General features: G+C 48.4%; 2 protein-coding genes across 2 annotated transcripts in view; both read right to left on the bottom strand.

Moving 5' to 3' along the window:
- LOC139412933 (fibronectin type III domain-containing protein 3B-like) overlaps positions 1–8,930 on the bottom strand; it is a 112,241-nt gene extending 103,311 nt beyond the window's left edge. The window contains exons 1-2 of the mRNA XM_071159822.1: positions 8,790–8,930; positions 6,557–6,632 (exon numbers count right to left, since the gene is read on the bottom strand). Coding sequence (XP_071015923.1) covers positions 6,557–6,632; positions 8,790–8,903 — 190 coding nt within the window. The 5' untranslated portion in view covers positions 8,904–8,930. The remainder of the gene's footprint in view (positions 1–6,556; positions 6,633–8,789) is intronic.
- A 7,151-nt stretch (positions 8,931–16,081) lies between these two features.
- On the bottom strand, positions 16,082–19,280 carry LOC139414012 (putative uncharacterized protein ENSP00000383309). Its single transcript, XM_071161894.1, has 4 exons — positions 18,590–19,280; positions 17,375–18,541; positions 16,808–17,326; positions 16,082–16,089 (listed from the first exon to the last, which is right to left on the bottom strand). The coding sequence occupies exons 1-4, from the start codon at positions 19,278–19,280 to the stop codon at positions 16,082–16,084; spliced, it is 2,385 nt and encodes a 794-aa protein (XP_071017995.1).
- Between the last annotated feature and the right edge of the window lie 720 nt (positions 19,281–20,000).

The raw sequence follows: 20,000 nt of genomic DNA, 5'->3' as shown, positions 1-20,000 counted from the left end.
GATCTGTGTAATCTGAGGGAAATATGTGTCTCTAATATGGTCATGCATTGGGCAGGAGGTTAGGAAGTGCAGCTCAGTTTCCACCTCATTTTGTGGGCAGTGTGTGTAACAGTATAACTTTAATAACCAGGGACCCTCTGCACACATCAACAACAGTCACCCCTCGAAGCATCGTTACCCATCGCTCCACAAAAGCCGCGGCCCTTGCAGAGCAAGGAGAACCACTACTTCAAGGTCTCAGAGCAAGTGACGTCACCGATTGAAACGCTATTTAGCGCGCACCACAGTTAACTAAGCTAGCCGTTTCACATCCGTTACATGTGCACATAGCCTGTCTTCTCTTGAGATCCAGGTCTGCCTACGTCGGCCTTTCTCAATAGCAAGGCTATGCTCACTGAGTCTGTACATAGTCAAAGCTTTCCTTAAGTTTGGGTCAGTCACAAGGGTCAGGTATTATGCCACTGTGTACTCTCTGTTTAGGGCCAAGTATCATTCTAGTTTGCTCTGTTTTTTTTTGTTAATACTTTCCTATGTGTAAAGTAATTATCTTTTTGTTTTGTCATGATTTAGTTGTCTCCAAACAGAACCACACTAACTCACACACTCTAGGCCCTGTGGGCCCAAATACCATTACACACCACCTGGAGAGGTTTTCATTCTCATGGTGACAGCTTTCCCAAACCTAGTGGAACCCAACGCACTATACGCACGCACGCAGCAAGACAATGATCCAAAACACACAATCAAGTCTACATGAAAATGGCTAAAAAGCAACAAATTTGAAGTTTTGGAATGGACCAGTCAAAGTCCAGACCTAATGATCCCAATCGAGATGTTGTGGCAGGATTTGAAACAAGCAGTTTAAGCAGTTCTGCATGTAAGAGTGGGACACAATTCCTCCAGAGCGACGTGAGAGACAACTACAGGAAGGGTTTGGTTGCAGTCATCGCTGCTGAAGGTGGTACAACCACTTATTGAGTGTGAGGGGGAAATGACGTTTTCACACTGGAGAATTGGTCGTTGCATAACTTTTGTTAATTAAATAAATAAAGTAAGTATCTTTTTGTTGTTGTTGTTATTTGTAAACTCAGGTTCCCTTTATCTAATATTAGCTTTTGGTTGACGATCTGATGACATTCAATATAAAAAATATGTTTAAAATCAGAAAGGGGACAAATACTTTTTCATGGCTCTGTGCCTCTCTTTCTTTGTCTCTGTATCTGCCTCTCTCCTCCGTTCCTTCAGATCGTTGTTTCTAGTTTCTAAAAGTCTGTTTTTTAATACACACAGACACACTTCGATATATTCACACAGTCTGACAAGCCCCTCCCCCATGCATCTGCTGCGCCTGCTGATGATGTCACAGAACTGGAACACAGTGACCCTACGCTCCTCCTATACACACACTTGCACACTAAGCCCACCCAACACTGAGCCCACCCAACACTGAGCCCACCCAACACTGAGCCCACCCAACACTGAGCCCACCCAACACTAAGCCTACCCAACACTAAGCCCACCCAACACTAAGCCCACCCAACACTAAGCCCACCCAACACTAAGCCCACCCAAGCACAAGTAAATGTGTTTCCTAGATGAGCAGTTGACATTGAACCAGATTACAACTAAACCAGGTAAAGACAACATGACAACATCATGACTATGAGGTCATCTTTAAAATATATCTGGTAATTTTTTCTGGTTGCTAAAAAGATGTGGACAAAATGTCCTTCTGCAACCAGAATACAACCTGACTCATTGACTGCAACTAGTTTTGCACGCAGGATAATTACAGCACGACATACTATATGTTACATACAACTGGCTTAGAGAAAGAGAGAGCGATAGATAAGGATATAGAAAGAGAGAGCGATAGATAAGGATATAGAAAGAGAGAGCGATAGATAAGGATATAGAAAGAGAGAGCGATAGATAAGGATATAGAAAGAGAGAGCGATAGATAAGGATATAGAAAGAGAGAGAAAGAGAGATAAGGATATAGAAAGAGAGAGCGATAGATAAGGATATAGAAAGAGAGAGAAAGAGAGATAAGGATATAGAAAGAGAGAGCGATAGATAAGGATATAGAAAGAGAGAGAAAGAGAGATAAGGATATAGAAAGAGAGAGCGATAGATAAGGATATAGAAAGAGAGAGCGATAGATAAGGATATAGAAAGAGAGAGCGATAGATAAGGATATAGAAAGAGAGAGCGATAGATAAGGATATAGAAAGAGAGAGAAAGAGAGATATGGGAAAGAGAATCAAAGAGTTTCTTGGCTTTGAGCAGATGGCACACACACACACACACACACACACACACACACACACACACACACACACACACACACACCTGGAAAAGAAATCACATCAATGGGGCCAGTGGAAGGGGCCACAACAGCCGCCCTGTTCAGGAAATACATTAAACTACAACCACACTGCAACAGGTGCTCTGCTAGGAAATACTTTAAACTACATTACCCATACATGTAACAGCCGCCCCACTCAGGAAATACTTCAAACTACATTACCCATACATGTAACAGCAATACAACAGCAAAAGCCTACAGATGTCCCACACATAATTATCCTGCCAGCTCTAGGATGGCTGTGGCAAAAGCACACACACACACACACACACACACACATTCCATAGCATGGTGCTTTCACACACACTCTATAGTCACTGCCTTTGATGTGAGTGTGGGAACGTTCAGGGAGGGAGAGAGTGAGAGGGGAGAGAAGGTAAGGGAAAATAGTTAAGTGGATCAAAAGCCAGGGGCATAACATTTTTATATTATTGGTCCACGGGACCCTTCGTTATCTTTATCGGGAATACAGGAAGGAGCTTGGTTGGGAAGTACCGGAATACCGGCCACCGGTATTGAACCCTAGATAGAGCGAGGGGAAACGAGTGAGTGAGATAGAGATTCTGTCTTAAAGAATCTGTCTTTGGACAGTGTAGTATATTGACTGGTGCAGTCAGAGCAGTGTGTGTACCACAGTACTCCAGTCAAACAGGTTACTTTATATAAAACTCCAGTCTCTGTAATAGATGTACATGCACACGCATGCACGCACACGCACACACACACACACACACACACACACACACACACACACACACTGCTCTGAGGTCTCAGTAATCACACTCAGTAAAGAACAGCTCAACTGGTCTTCAAACACACTGCTTCACCCCAACTCTCACTAAACCCAGTGACCTGAGCGTGTGTGTGTGTGTGTGTGTGTGTGTGTGTGTGTGGTCATAGAGGGTGTTCTGTTCCAGTGACCTCTCCTGTCTGCTTCCTCAACCTGAGTGTGCAGAGTAACACCCCCTATACACACAGACACACTGTCTAACCCTAAAGCCTGTCGCATGCTATCTAGTCCAAACACCTCCTGCATATATTATGAGGAGATTTAGAGAAGTTGTTATTCCTTCTTGTGTTCGGCAGTAGTTTGTTTCCCCCCGCTGTTCTTTTTCTCTCGGGGCAAGTCGACGTTCAGTAGCTGAAGTCTACACCCCTTCGTCTGTGATAGTTCCCATCTCTACCGTTGACCTATGTACCGGATTTTTCTATTAAGTGTTTGTTGTCATTCAACGCGAGACGACTAGTTTTCATGCACATTTTGTTCACTTGTGAAATATTGCACCAAATGTCTTAGCTAGGTGTAAAATTGCATGTCTTGGGCCTCCCGAGTGGTGCAGTGGTCTAAGGGACTGCATCGCAGTGCTAGCTGTGCCACCTGAGATTCTGGCTCGAGTCCAGGTTCTGTCGAAGCAGGCCGAGACCGGGAGACCCATGGGGCGGCGCAAAATTGGCCCAGCGTCGTCTGGGTTAGGGGAGGGTTTTGCCGGCAGGGATATCATTGTCCCATCGTGCACTAGCGACTCCTGTGGCGGGCCGGGTACAGTGCATGCTGACACCGTCGCCAGGTGTTTCCTCCGACACATTGGTGCGGCTGGCTTCCGGGTTAAGTGGGCATTGTGTCAAGAAGCAGTGCGGCTTGGCTGGGTTGCATTTCAGGGGACGCACGGCTCTCGACCTTCCCCTCTCCCGAGTCCATACGGGAGTTGCAGTGATGGGACAAGACTGTAACTACCAATTGGGGAGAAAAAGGGGTAAAACAAATAATAATAATAATTGCATGACTGAGACCTCTGTAAAAACACAAAAATGTATTACAGATTTCTTGATTTATCTTAGATTAATTCTGACTATTTTGAGGAAGTGTTACTGGCTACGTTGTTGCAGTGACTCGAGAGGGACAAACAACAATATTGCCACATTTTTTCAAGATTTTCAAGCAAAGGTATTTTATGACCAAATCGCCACATGGGTGGAATGTTATTAATATTTTTAATCTAAATTATATTTAAAAATAATATATAAATATGTGTCGCTATGTAAAAATGTGGACAACCCTTGAAATGAGTGGATTCGTCTATTTCACCTGTTGCTGACAGGTGTATAAAATTGAGCACACAGTCATGCAATCTCCATAGACAAACATTAGCAGTAGAATGGCCTTACTGAAGAGCCCAGTGACTTTCCACGTGGCATCATCATAGGATTCCACCTTTCCAACAAGTCAGTTCGTCAAATTTCTTCCCTGATAGAGCTGCCCCGGTGAACTGTAAGTGCTGTTATTGTAAAGTGGAAACGTCTAGGAGCAACAACGGCTCAGCCGCGAAGTGGTAGGCCACACAAGCTCACAGAACGGGACCGCTGAGTGCTGAAGTGCGTAGCGTGTAAAAATCATCTGTCCTTGGTTACTCTGCTGGAGTGGTGTAAAGCTCGCCGCCATTGGACTCTGGAGCAGTGGAAACACGTTCTCTGGAGTGATGAATCACGCTTCACCACCTGGCAGTCCAACGGACAAATCTGGGTTTGGCGGATGCCAGGAGAACGCTACTCGCACGATGTAGTGCCAACTGTAAAGTGCCAACTATAAAGCATAGTGGCAACTGTAAAGCATAGTAGCAACTGTAACGCATAGTGCCAACTGTAAAGTTTGGTAGAGGAGGAATTATTGTCTGGGGCTGTTTTCATGGTACGGGCTAGGCCCCTTAGTTCCAGTGAAGTGGCAATTGAACGCTACAACATACATTCTTGATGATTCTGTGCTTCCGACTTTGTGGCAACAGTTTGGGGAAGGCCCTTTCCTGTTTCAGCATGACAATGCCCCTGTGCACAAAGCGATGTCCATAGAGAAATGGTTTGTCGAAATCGGTCATTGTGGAAGAACTTGACAGGCCTGCACAGAGCCCTGACCTCACCTTAGGGATGAATTGGAACTGCAAGCCAGGCCTAATCGCCCAACATCACTGCCCGACCTCACTAATGCTCTTGTGGCTGAATGGAAGTCCCCGCAGCAATGTTCCAACATCTAGTGGAAACACTTCCCAGTAGAGTGGAGGCTGTTATGGCAGCAATGTTCCAACATCTAGTGGAAACACTTCCCAGAAGAGTGGAGGCTGTTATAGCAGCAATGTTCCAACATCTAGTGGAAACACTTCCCAGATGAGTGGAGGCTATTATAGCAGCAATGTAACAACATCTAGTGGAAACACTTCCCAGATGAGTGTAGTCTGTTATAGCAGCAAAGGGGGGACAGATTCCATATTAATGCCCATGATTTTGGAATGTTCGACGAGCAGGTGTCCACATATTTTTGGTCATGTGGTATATTTCAGTCATCTGTGATGTATATAAAGGGTAATATTGAAATGAAAACTCAAAATGTAATACATTTCAACTCTATATCTGACATGGTGCAGGTGTCTCGTTTTTAAGCCCACAACCATGTGTGTGAAGGTGTATACTCTTGTTTCAAATAAGATTTGTTTAAAACTATCAAGAAACACTCTGTGTGGCCCTGATTCAGCCCACTGCAGTATAAGGTTATTAATGGAGTATGCGACCACAGACGTTGGCTTTCGCCTCGCCAAGTTCTGCTAGGAGCAAACAGAACCTGGTCTGCAGGTGCCTTAACCCATACGCTGTCTGGCCCAACCTGTACCTGACACTGGGCTGGAAACATATCCTACCCACTCAGAGACTCTGGCAGTACAAACACATCTTCTCCCTGCCTGCCTGTCTGTCTGGGTGTCTCTGTCTCTTTGGCATCTGGCAAAAGCTCTGAGACCTAATTGAATTGCACACTGGGTGGAGGATGAGGGTTGGGTAATTAGCTAGAATAACATAGTAGGGGAGGGGGGCTGTCTGAGCCAAGACTGTACTGAGAGAGAGAGAGAGAGAGAGACAGAGAGACAGAGAGACAGAGAGAGATAAAGGCAGGGGGGATTTATATCTCACTCTGTTGTGATGTCATCAGAGTGAGACACACCCTTGGAGTTACAGGAATCCCCCTGGTCTATAATAGCTTGTTATATACCAGTATGTTTAAAGTACAACACAAGCCATCGAATATCACACACACACATCTAGCTAAGCACAATGTTGTGATGTCAACAGAGAACAGGGATGAGGTCATCAAAATGAGACAGGTGTAACTGAGGCTCAGGGTTGTGATGTCATAAGCGTGTGACCTACCCTGGATGCATTGCAGCGAGCCGTCCTCGGCTCTGATGGTGAAGGTCTCCCCTGGATTCACCTGTACCAGGATCACCTGTCGAGACCAGAGAGACAGATCAGACAAAACACAACGATAACAGACCGGTTCAGACACAGCACAATGATAACAGACCAGTTCAGACACAGCACAATGATAACAGACCGGTTCAGACACAACACAATGATAATAGACCGGTTCAGACACAACACATCGATAAGACCGGTTCAGACACAACACATCGATCACAGACCGGTTCAGACACAGCACATCGATAACAGACCGGTTCAGACACAGCACATCGATAAGACCGGTTCAGACACAACACATCGATAAGACCGGTTCAGACACAACACATCGATAAGACCGGTTCAGACACAACACAATGATAACAGACCGGTTCAGACACAGCACAACGATAACAGACCGGTTCAGACACAGCACAATGATAACAGACCGGTTCAGACAAAACACAATGATAACAGACCGGTTCAGACACAACACAATGATAACAGACCGGTTCAGACACAACACAATGATAACAGACCGGTTCAGACACAGCACAGTGATAACAGACCGGTTCAGACACAACACAATGATAACAGACCGGTTCAGACACAACACAATGATAACAGACCGGTTCAGACACAACACAACGATAACAGACCGGTTCAGACACAACACAATGATAACAGACCGGTTCAGACACAACACATCGATAAGACCGGTTCAGACACAACACATCGATAAGACCGGTTCAGACACAACACATCGATAACAGACCGGTTCAGACACAACACAATGATAACAGACCGGTTCAGACACAACACAATGATAACAGACCGGTTCAGACACAACACAATGATAACAGACCGGTTCAGACACAACACAATGATAACAGACCGGTTCAGACACAACACAATGACAACAGACATAAATGAGAAGGAAACAAAGACATTACTCACACTCAGTCAGGACAAACACACACACACACTGATAGCCCCCAGGCCTCAAACACTCAAGACAACTGCATATATTTGCGGGCTGTTTGAGTGTGAAGCATCTTACCGTCATAATGTCCATGTGGAGGTTGCTGAGACTGTGGCTGTAGACATGGAACACATGTCCTGCCATGGGACATTCATACACACCACACACACAAACCCCGCAAACCCACCACGCACACACACAAACCCCGCAAACCCACCACGCACACACACAAACCCCGTAAACGCACCACACACACACACACAAACCCCGCAAACGCACCACACACACACACAAACCCCGCAAACCCACCACACACACACACAAACCCCGCAAATGCACCACACACACACACAAACCCCACAAACCCACCACACACACACAAACCCCGCAAACCCACACAAACCCTGCAAACCCACACACAAACCCTGCAAACCCACACACAAACCCCGCAAACCCACCACACACACACAAACCCTGCAAACCCTCCACACACACACACAAACCCACACACAAACCCACCACACACACACACAAACCCGCCACACAGACACACAAACCACGCAAACACACACTACACGTGCTACAGGTGTGTCTTCTTCCCAGCCCGTTCATATCCCCTCCTGTTCAATCCGCGTCTTCCCATAGTGACGTTAAGCTGCTCTCGCCCTTTCCCCTCACATGTAAACGGACACACACACTTCCTGCATTGTCTGCTGCTGCTGTTGCTATGGGAACCATGGCGCGCACTAGCGGGCGGCCCAGGTTTACAGAGGAGAGCCCCATCACATAGAGACACGCCCACAAGGTTTATAGTGATACAGCACTACATCCACAAACAAACTGTCTGTATGTTCCATGTGTTATGTCTTCAATTGTTATCTGAGGGCTTTTACCTCTACAGGTAGACAACACACACACACACACACACACACACACACACACACACACACACACACACACACACACACACACACACAGCCAAGTCTCGGTGTCTGGGTTTTCTGCAGATAGTCATCTGACCAGCCTGTCTGACAGTCCTCTTTGATCCCTAGTAGGAACCTTCTTTATTGGGTGTTACAATGAAAACGCTCCTTAAGGATTTCCCTCAGGGAAGGGCTTGAACGGGACACCTCCTTCACACTAGCCGAACTGCGTTTGGCATTTGTACAATGTGCGTGTGTGTGTGTGTGTGTGTGTGTGTGTGTGTGTGTGTGTGTTACCAACCTGTTGCGCTGCGTCTCCATTAACCATGTGTTGCATCAGTGGCAGCTCCCCGTTCAGCAGCGGAGGCGGAGCTAAGTCCATCAGCTGGTCGGTCATCATCATGGTGACGTACATTCATGGATACACACACTGGCCTGGCCTACCTTGAGACAGAGACAGAGAGAGATAGTTAAATTCTACATTACTACATAAATGACATAGAGTACACATACAGGCTGGTCTGGCCTACAATGTTCAATGAAACAAACTGTACATCACAGAGTTTAAAACTGTCCCATGAGATCACACACACACACAGAACCACTTTAACTCCAGATACTGAGGTCAGCACTACACTACACCCCCCCTACACACACACACACACAGAACCACTTTAACTCCAGATACTGAGGTCAGCACTACACTACACCCCCCCCTACACACACACACACACATAACCACGTTAACTCCAGATACTTACGTCAGCACTACACTACACCCCCCCTACACCCCTACACACACACACACACACAGAACCACTTTAACTCCAGATACTGAGGTCAGCACTACACTACACCCCCCCCCCCCCCCCCCCCCCACACACACACAGAACCACTTTAACTCCAGATACTGAGGTCAGCACTACACTACACTACACCCCCCCCCCCCACACACACACAGAACCACTTTAACTCCAGATACTGAGGTCAGCACTACACTACACTACACCCCCCCCTACACACACACAGAACCACTTTAACTCCAGATACTGAGGTCAGCACTACACTACACTACACCCCACCCCCTACACACACAGAACCACTTTAACTCCAGATACTGAGGTCAGCACTACACTACACTACACCCCACCCCCTACACACACAGAACCACTTTAACTCCAGATACTGAGGTCAGCACTACACTACACCCCCTACACACACACACACATAACCACTTTAACTCCAGATACTGAGGTCAGCACTACACTACACTACACCCCCCCCCCTACACACACACACACATAACCACTTTAACTCCAGATACTGAGGTCAGCACTACACTACACCCCCCCTACACACAAACACACATAACCACTTTAACTCCAGATACTGAGGTCAGCACTACACTACACTACACCCCCCCCCCCTACACACACACACACACATAACCACTTTAACTCCAGATACTGAGGTCAGCACTACACTACACTACACCCCCCCCCCTACACACACACACACATAACCACTTTAACTCCAGATACTGAGGTCAGCACTACACTACACCCCCCCCCCCCCTACACACACATAACCACTTTAACTCCAGATACTGAGGTCAGCACTACACTACACCCCCCCTACACACACAGAACAACGTTAACTCCAGATACTGAGGTCAGCACTACACTACACTACCCCCCCTACACACACACAGAACCACGTTAACTCCAGATACTGAGGTCAGCACTACACTACACTACCCCCCCCCTACACACACACAGAACCACGTTAACTCCAGATACTGAGGTCAGCACTACACTACACTACCCCCCCCCCCTACACACACACAGAACCACTTTAACTCCAGATACTGAGGTCAGCACTACACCCCCCACCCCTACACACACACAGAACCACTTTAACTCCAGATACTGAGGTCAGCACTACACTACACTACACTACACTACAGCCCCCTACACACACACATAACCACGTTAACTCCAGATACTGACGTCAGCACTACACTACACCCCCCCTACACACACACACACACAGAACCACTTTAACTCCAGATACTGAGGTCAGCACTACACTACACCCCCCCCCCCCCTACACACACACACACACATAACCACGTTAACTCCGGATACTTACGTCAGCACTACACTACACCCCCCCTACACACACACACACAGAACCACTTTAACTCCAGATACTGAGGTCAGCACTACACTACACCCCCCCGCCCTACACACACACACACAGAACCACTTTAACTCCAGATACTGAGGTCAGCACTACACTACACCCCCCCCCCCCCCCCCCCCACACACACACAGAACCACGTTAACTCCAGGTACTGAGGTCAGCACTACACTACACTACAGCCCCCCCCCCCCCCCACACACACACACACAGAACCACTTTAACTCCAGATACTGAGGTCAGCACTACACTACACTACACCCCCCCCCACACACACACACACAGAACCACTTTAACTCCAGATACTGAGGTCAGCACTACACTACACTACACCCCCCCCCTACACACACATAACCACTTTAACTCCAGATACTGAGGTCAGCACTACACTACACTACACCCCCCCCCCTACACACACATAACCACTTTAAGTCCAGATGCTGAGGTCAGCACTACACTACACTACAGCCCCCCCCCCCACACACACACAGAACCACTTTAACTCCAGATACTGAGGTCAGCACTACAATACACCCCCCACCCTACACACACACAGAACCACTTTAACTCCAGATACTGAGGTCAGCACTACACTACACTACACCCCCCCCTACACACACACAGAACCACTTTAACTCCAGATACTGAGGTCAGCACTACACTACACCCCCCCTACACACACAGAACAACGTTAACTCCAGATACTGAGGTCAGCACTACACTACACTACCCCCCCTACACACACACAGAACCACTTTAACTCCAGATACTGAGGTCAGCACTACACTACACTACCCCCCCCCCCTACACACACACAGAACCACGTTAACTCCAGATACTGAGGTCAGCACTACACTACACTACCCCCCCCCCCCCTACACACACACAGAACCACTTTAACTCCAGATACTGAGGTCAGCACTACACCCCCCACCCCTACACACACACAGAACCACTTTAACTCCAGATACTGAGGTCAGCACTACACTACACTACACTACACTACAGCCCCCTACACACACACATAACCACGTTAACTCCAGATACTGACGTCAGCACTACACTACACCCCCCCTACACACACACACACACAGAACCACTTTAACTCCAGATACTGAGGTCAGCACTACACTACACCCCCCCCCCCCCCCTACACACACACACACACATAACCACGTTAACTCCGGATACTTACGTCAGCACTACACTACACCCCTGAGGTCAGCCTACACACACACACACACACACACAGAACCACTTTAACTCCAGATACTGAGGTCAGCACTACACTACACCCCCCCGCCCTACACACACACACACAGAACCACTTTAACTCCAGATACTGAGGTCAGCACTGCACTACACTACAGCACTACACTACCCCCCCCCCCCCCCACACACACACACACAGAACCACGTTAACTCCAGGTACTGAGGTCAGCACTACACTACACTACAGAACCACTTTAACTCCAGATACTGAGGTCAGCACTACACCCCCCCCCCCCCCCCACACACACACACACAGAACCACTTTAACTCCAGATACTGAGGTCAGCACTACACTACACTACAGCCCCCCCCCCCCCCCCCCCCCCCCCCACACACACACACACAGAACCACTTTAACTCCAGATACTGAGGTCAGCACTACAATACACCCCCCACCCTACACACACACAGAACCACTTTAACTCCAGATACTGAGGTCAGCACTACACTACACTACACCCCCCCCTACACACACACAGAACCACTTTAACTCCAGATACTGAGGTCAGCACTACACTACACTACACCCCACCCCCTACACACACAGAACCACTTTAACTCCAGATACTGAGGTCAGCACTACACTACACTACACCCCCCCCCCCCTACACACACATAACCACTTTAACTTCAGATACTGAGGTCAGCACTACACTACACCCCCCTACACACACACACACATAACCACTTTAACTCCAGATACTGAGGTCAGCACTACAATACACTACACCCCCCCCCTACACACACACACACATAACCACTTTAACTCCAGATACTGAGGTCAGCACTACACTACACCCCCCCTACACACACACACACATAAACACTTTAACTCCAGATACTGAGGTCAGAACTACACTACACTACACCCCCCCCCCCCTACACACACACACACACACACATAACCACTTTGACTCCAGATACTGAGGTCAGCACTACACTACACTACACCCCCCCCCCCCCCCCCTACACACACACACACACAGAACCACGTTAACTCCAGATACTGAGGTCAGCACTACACTACACCCCCCCCCCCCCCCCTACACACACACATAACCACTTTAACTCCAGATACTGAGGTCAGCACTACACTACGCCCCCCCCCCCCCCCCCCCCCTACACACACACAGAACCACTTTAACTCCAGATACTGAGGTCAGCACTACACTACACCCCCCCCCCCCCCCCCCCTTACACACACAGAACCACTTTAACTCCAGATACTGAGGTCAGCACTACACTACACACACACCCCCCCCCCTACACACACACAGAACCACGTTAACTCCAGATACTGAGGTCAGCACTACACCCCCCCCCCCCCCCCTACACACACACAGAACCACTTTAACTCCAGATACTGACGTCAGCACTACACTACATACACACCCCCCCCCCCTACACACACACAGAACCACGTTAACTCCAGATACTGACGTCAGCACTACACCCCCCCCCCCCCCCCCTACACACACACATAACCACTTTAACTCCAGATACTGACGTCAGCACTACACTACACCCCCCCCCCCCCTACACACACACACACACAGAACCACGTTAACTCCAGATACTGACGTCAGCACTACACTACATACACACCCCCCCCCCTACACACACACAGAACCACGTTAACTCCAGATACTGACGTCAGCACTACACCCCCCCCCTTCACAAACACAGAACCACGTTAACTCCAGATACTGACGTCAGCACTACACCCCACCCCCCCCCCCCACACACACAGAACCACTTTAACTCCAGATACTGAGGCCAGCACTACACCCCCCCCCCCCCCCCCTACACACACACAGAACCACTTTAACTCCAGATACTGACGTCAGCACTACACTACACCCCCCCCCCCTACACACACACAGAACCACGTTAACTCCAGATACTGAGGTCAGCACTACACTACACCCCCCCCTACACACACATAACCACTTTAACTCCAGATACTGACGTCAGCACTACACTACACCCCCCCCCCCTACACACACACAGAACCATGTTAACTCCAGATACTGAGGTCAGCACTACACTACACCCCCCCCCCCCTACACACACATAACCACGTTAACTCCAGATACTGAGGTCAGCACTACACCCCCCACCCCTACACACACACAGAACCACGTTAACTCCAGATACTGAGGTCAGCACTACACTACACCCCCCCCCTACACACACATAACCACTTTAACTCCAGATACTGAGGTCAGCACTACACTACACCCCCCCCCCCCCCCCACACACAGAACCATTTTAACTCCAGATACTGAGGTCAGCACTACACTACACCCCCCCCCTCCCCCCCCCCACACACACATAACCACTTTAACTCCAGATACTGACGTCAGCACTACACTACACCCCCCCCCTACACACACACAGAACCACTTTAACTCCAGATACTTAGGTCAGCACTACACTACACCCCCCCCTACACACACACAGAACCACGTTAACTCCAGATACTGAGGTCAGCACTACACTATACCCCCCCCCCCCCTACACACACAGAACCATTTTAACTCCAGATACTGAGGTCAGCACTACACTACACCCCCCTACACACACACACACACACAGAACCACTTTAACTCCAGATACTGAGGTCAGCACTACACCCCCCCCCCCCACACACACACACACAGAACCACTTTAACTCCAGATACTGAGGACAGCACTACACTATACCCCCCCCCCCCCCCTACACACACAGAACCATTTTAACTCCAGATACTGAGGTCAGCACTACACCCCCCCCCCCCCTACACACACACACACACACAGAACCACTTTAACTCCAGATACTGAGGTCAGCACTACACTACACACACACCCCCCCCCCTACACACACACAGAACCACGTTAACTCCAGATACTGAGGTCAGCACTACACCCCCCCCCCCCCCCCCCCTACACACACACAGAACCACTTTAACTCCAGATACTGACGTCAGCACTACACTACATACACACCCCCCCCCCCCCTACACACACACAGAACCACGTTAACTCCAGATACTGACGTCAGCACTACACCCCCCCCCCCCCCCTACACACACACATAACCACTTTAACTCCAGATACTGACGTCAGCACTACACTACACCCCCCCCCCCCTACACACACACACACACAGAACCACGTTAACTCCAGATACTGACGTCAGCACTACACTACATACACACCCCCCCCCCCCTACACACACACAGAACCACGTTAACTCCAGATACTGACGTCAGCACTACACCCCCCCCCCCCCCCCTTCACACACACAGAACCACGTTAACTCCAGATACTGACGTCAGCACTACACCCCCCCCCCCCCCACACACACACACACAGAACCACTTTAACTCCAGATACTGACGTCAGCACTACACTACACCCCCCCACCCCTACACACACATGCACACGCACACACACACACCTCTCTCTGGAGGCAGGTGAGGTAGGTGTTGTAATTGGGGGCTGCTGAGTGATATCACTACTAAAAGCTGCTGACTAATGACTATAGGAGCAATGTTGCTGTTCACACAGACACACACACACACACAGGCAAAGAGACACACACACACACACACAAAGACACAGAGACAAACAGACACACTAGGGCTGGCCTAAAAATCCTCTCTCAATGTTTTCAAATTCATGGGCCATTCACGATTAATATAGCTAGATTTTGTTTAATGTTTTCTCTGAATAAGCTTCGTTGTACAATTAATGGTAAAATACACTGCATTTCAAACAGTCAGCAATAATCAAATGAATTCAGGGCTAGTGAAATTCTACCTAGGCTGTCACGGATTACCCCGGTACTGCTGCTCCTTCCGTGCACCAGTTCCAGAGGTCTACGCCACCGACCTTCTAGGTGTCACAGGTCCGTTTCATGACGCACACCTGATTCCAATTCCCCTGATTAGTAATTGTATATACAGTTGAAGTCGGAAATGTACATACACTTAAGTTGGAGTCATTAAAACTCGTTTTTCAACAACTCCACAAATTTCTTGTTAACAAAGTATAGTTTTGGCAAGTCGGTTAGGACATCTACGTTATGCATGACAAGTAATTTTTCCAATAATTGTTTACAGACAGATTATTTCACTTGCCTTTAAAAAGCGTGGAAAATTCCAGAAAATTATGTCATGGCTTTAGAAGCTTCTGATAGGCTTATTGACCTCTTTTGAGTCAATTGGAGGTGTACCTGTGGATGTATTTCAAGGCCTACCTTCAAACTCAGTGCCACTTTGCTTGACACCATGGGAACATCAAAAGAAATCAGCCAAGACCTCAGAAAAATAATTGTAGACCTCCACAAGTCTGGTTCATCCTTGGGAGCAATTTCCAAATGCCTGAAGGTACCACGTTCATCTGTACAAACAATAGTACGCAAGTATAAACACCATGGGACCACACAGCTGTCATACCGCTCAAGAAGGAGACGTGTTCTGTCTCCTAGAGAGGAACGTACTTTGGTGCGAAAAGTGCAAATCAATCCCAGAACAACAGCAAAAGACCTTGTGAAGATGCTGGAAGGTACAAAAGTATCTACAGTGGGGCAAAAAAGTATTTAGTCAGCCACCAATTGTGCAAGTTCTCTCACTTAAAAAGATGAGAGAGGCCTGTAATTTTCATCATAGGTACACTTCAACTATGACAGACAAAATGAGAAAAAAAATCCAGAAAATCACATTGTAGGATTTTTAATGCATTTATTTGCAAATTATGGTCTCGTATTGTTAGTACGGGTCTCTTCCCGCGTATTGTTAGTACGGGTCTCTTCCCGCGTATTGTTAGTACGGGTCTCGTCCCGCGTATTGTTAGTACGGGTCTCGTCCCGCGTATTGTTAGTACGGGTCTCTTCCCGCGTATTGTTAGTACGGGTCTCGTCCCGCGTATTGTTAGTACGGGTCTCGTACCGCGTATTGTTAGTACGGGTCTCGTCCCGCATATTGTTAGTACGGGTCTCGTCCCGCGTATTGTTAGTACGGGTCTCGTCCCGCGTATTGTTAGTACGGGTCTCTTCCCGCGTATTGTTAGTACGGGTCTCGTCCCGCGTATTGTTAGTACGGGTCTCGTACCGCGTATTGTTAGTACGGGTCTCTTCCCGCGTATTGTTAGTACGGGTCTCGTCCCGCGTATTGTTAGTACGGGTCTCGTCCCGCGTATTGTTAGTACGGGTCTCTTCCCGCGTATTGTTAGTACGGGTCTCGTCCCGCGTATTGTTAGTACGGGTCTCGTACCGCGTATTGTTAGTACGGGTCTCTTCCCGCGTATTGTTAGTACGGGTCTCGTCCCGCGTATTGTTAGTACGGGTCTCGTCCCGCGTATTGTTAGTACGGGTCTCTTCCCGCGTATTGTTAGTACGGGTCTCGTCCCGCGTATTGTTAGTACGGGTCTCTTCCCGCGTATTGTTAGTACGGGTCTCTTCCCGCGTATTGTTAGTACGGGTCTCGTCCCGCGTATTGTTAGTACGGGTCTCGTACCGCGTATTGTTAGTACGGGTCTCTTCCCGCGTATTGTTAGTACGGGTCTCGTCCCGCGTATTGTTAGTACGGGTCTCGTCCCGCGTATTGTTAGTACGGGTCTCTTCCCGCGTATTGTTAGTACGGGTCTCGTCCCGCGTATTGTTAGTACGGGTCTCGTACCGCGTATTGTTAGTACGGGTCTCTTCCCGCGTATTGTTAGTACGGGTCTCGTCCCGCGTATTGTTATTACGGGTCTCGTCCCGCGTATTGTTAGTACGGGTCTCGTCCCGCGTATTGTTAGTACGGGTCTCGTACCGCGTATTGTTAGTACGGGTCTCTTCCCGCGTATTGTTAGTACGGGTCTCGTCCCGCGTATTGTTATTACGGGTCTCGTACCGCGTATTGTTAGTACGGGTCTCGTCCCGCGTATTGTTAGTACGGGTCTCGTACCGCGTATTGTTAGTACGGGTCTCTTCCCGCGTATTGTTAGTACGGGTCTCGTCCCGCGTATTGTTAGTACGGGTCTCGTCCCGCGTATTGTTAGTACGGGTCTCGTACCGCGTATTGTTAGTACGGGTCTCTTCCCGCGTATTGTTAGTACGGGTCTCTTCCCGCGTATTGTTAGTACGGGTCTCGTCCCGCGTATTGTTAGTACGGGTCTCGTCCCGCGTATTGTTAGTACGGGTCTCTTCCCGCGTATTGTTAGTACGGGTCTCTTCCCGCGTATTGTTAGTACGGGTCTCGTCCCGCGTATTGTTAGTACGGGTCTCTTCCCGCATATTGTTAGTACGGGTCTCTTCCCGCGTACTGTTATTATGGGTCTCGTCCCGCGTATTGTTAGTACGGGTCTCGTCCCGCGTATTGTTAGTACGGGTCTCTTCCCGCGTGTTGTTAGTACGGGTCTCTTCCCGCGTATTGTTAGTACGGGTCTCTTCCCGCGTATTGTTATTACGGGTCTCGATCCGCGTATTGTTAGTACGGGTCTCGATCCGCGTATTGTTAGTACGGGTCTCTTCCCGCGTTTTGTTAGTACGGGTCTCGTCCCGCGTATTGTTAGTACGGGTCTCGTCCCGCGTATTGTTAGTACGGGTCTCTTCCCGCGTATTGTTAGTACGGGTCTCTTCCCGCGTATTGTTAGTACGGGTCTCGTCCCGCGTATTGTTAGTACGGGTCTCGTCCCGCGTATTGTTAGTACGGGTCTCGTACCGCGTATTGTTAGTACGCGTCTCTTCCCGCGTATTGTTAGTACGGGTCTCTTCCCGCGTATTGTTAGTACGGGTCTCGTCCCGCGTATTGTTAGTACGGGTCTCTTCCCGCGTATTGTTAGTACGGGTCTCTTCCCGCGTATTGTTAGTACGGGTCTCGTCCCGCGTATTGTTAGTACGGGTCTCTTCCCGCATATTGTTAGTACGGGTCTCTTCCCGCGTACTGTTATTATGGGTCTCGTCCCGCGTATTGTTAGTACGGGTCTCGTCCCGCGTATTGTTAGTACGGGTCTCTTCCCGCGTGTTGTTAGTACGGGTCTCTTCCCGCGTATTGTTAGTACGGGTCTCTTCCCGCGTATTGTTATTACGGGTCTCGATCCGCGTATTGTTAGTACGGGTCTCGATCCGCGTGTTGTTAGTACGGGTCTCGTCCCGCGTATTGTTATTACGGGTCTCTTCCCGCGTATTGTTATTACGGGTCTCGTCCCGCGTATTGTTATTACGGGTCTCGTCCCGCGTATTGTTATTACGGGTCTCGTCCCGCGTATTGTTAGTACGGGTCTCTTCCCGCGTATTGTTAGTACGGGTCTCTTCCCGCGTACTGTTATTACGGGTCTCGTCCCGCATAATCTTTAGAGGTTTATCCTCGCTCTTCTTTTTGGGTTACATCCCTGTGTATTTTATATACATGTTTGTTTTGGGCTTCGTCCCCATGCCTTTTCATGACACGTTGTATTTTGGGTGTAGTAATAAAAAAAACTATTGCGTATTCCTGCGCCTGTCTCCGATCCTTCTACAACGTGACATAGGCTAAGCTTTCCACAACCATAAGGCCCACTAATAATGTCATTATTTTATCAAAATAGTTGAATCTGCTTTTTTTGTTGTTGCAATAATCACTGGCTTTCAAATATGTCTATGGAAATGCCCCCCTTCTATTACACATTTCACTACAAGCATGCATGATGCATTCACTAATAACAACTAACTTCTTGTAACAGGCATTATAGAAAAGGAACACAGGTCTCACCAACAATCTCTCAAGCACAAGCCCACGTGCTAGTTAGTAGCCAGCTAATCTTTATATTTCAAATTGAGCCAACTTGGATCTGTTGGCTAACAAGGTAGAACAGTTGAATTGTTATGAACACACCCTTCTGTCCGTCTCCAACTGTTTGACCAGCATGCTAGCCTGTCCACTTTGTTCAGATGTTGAAATCAAGTTGCCTACCTTATTTCCAAGAATAAGAATGAGTTGCCAATACTGTATAATTGTGTTTAACCTGTTGAGTGTAGGGGGCAGTATTTTGATGTTTGGATGAAAAACATACCCAAATGAAACTGCCT

This window comes from Oncorhynchus clarkii, chromosome 7 (assembly GCF_045791955.1).
Source record: "Oncorhynchus clarkii lewisi isolate Uvic-CL-2024 chromosome 7, UVic_Ocla_1.0, whole genome shotgun sequence".
NCBI lineage: Eukaryota > Metazoa > Chordata > Actinopteri > Salmoniformes > Salmonidae > Oncorhynchus > Oncorhynchus clarkii.
This window is presented reverse-complemented; position numbering and strand designations above follow the sequence as displayed.

What these genes read in the sequence shown, in the direction of transcription:
- LOC139414012 (XM_071161894.1), bottom strand. Translation starts at nt 19,280, where the DNA reads ATGCGGGACGAGACCCGTAATAACAGTACGCGGGAAGAGACCCGTACT. An exon ending in CAATACGCGGGACGAGACCC is followed by an intron (nt 18,542 to 18,589) that starts GTACTAACAATA and finishes ATACGCGGGAAG; the next exon opens with AGACCCGTACTAACAATACG. An exon ending in CAATACGCGGGAAGAGACCC is followed by an intron (nt 17,327 to 17,374) that starts GTACTAACAATA and finishes ATACGCGGGAAG; the next exon opens with AGACCCGTACTAACAATACG.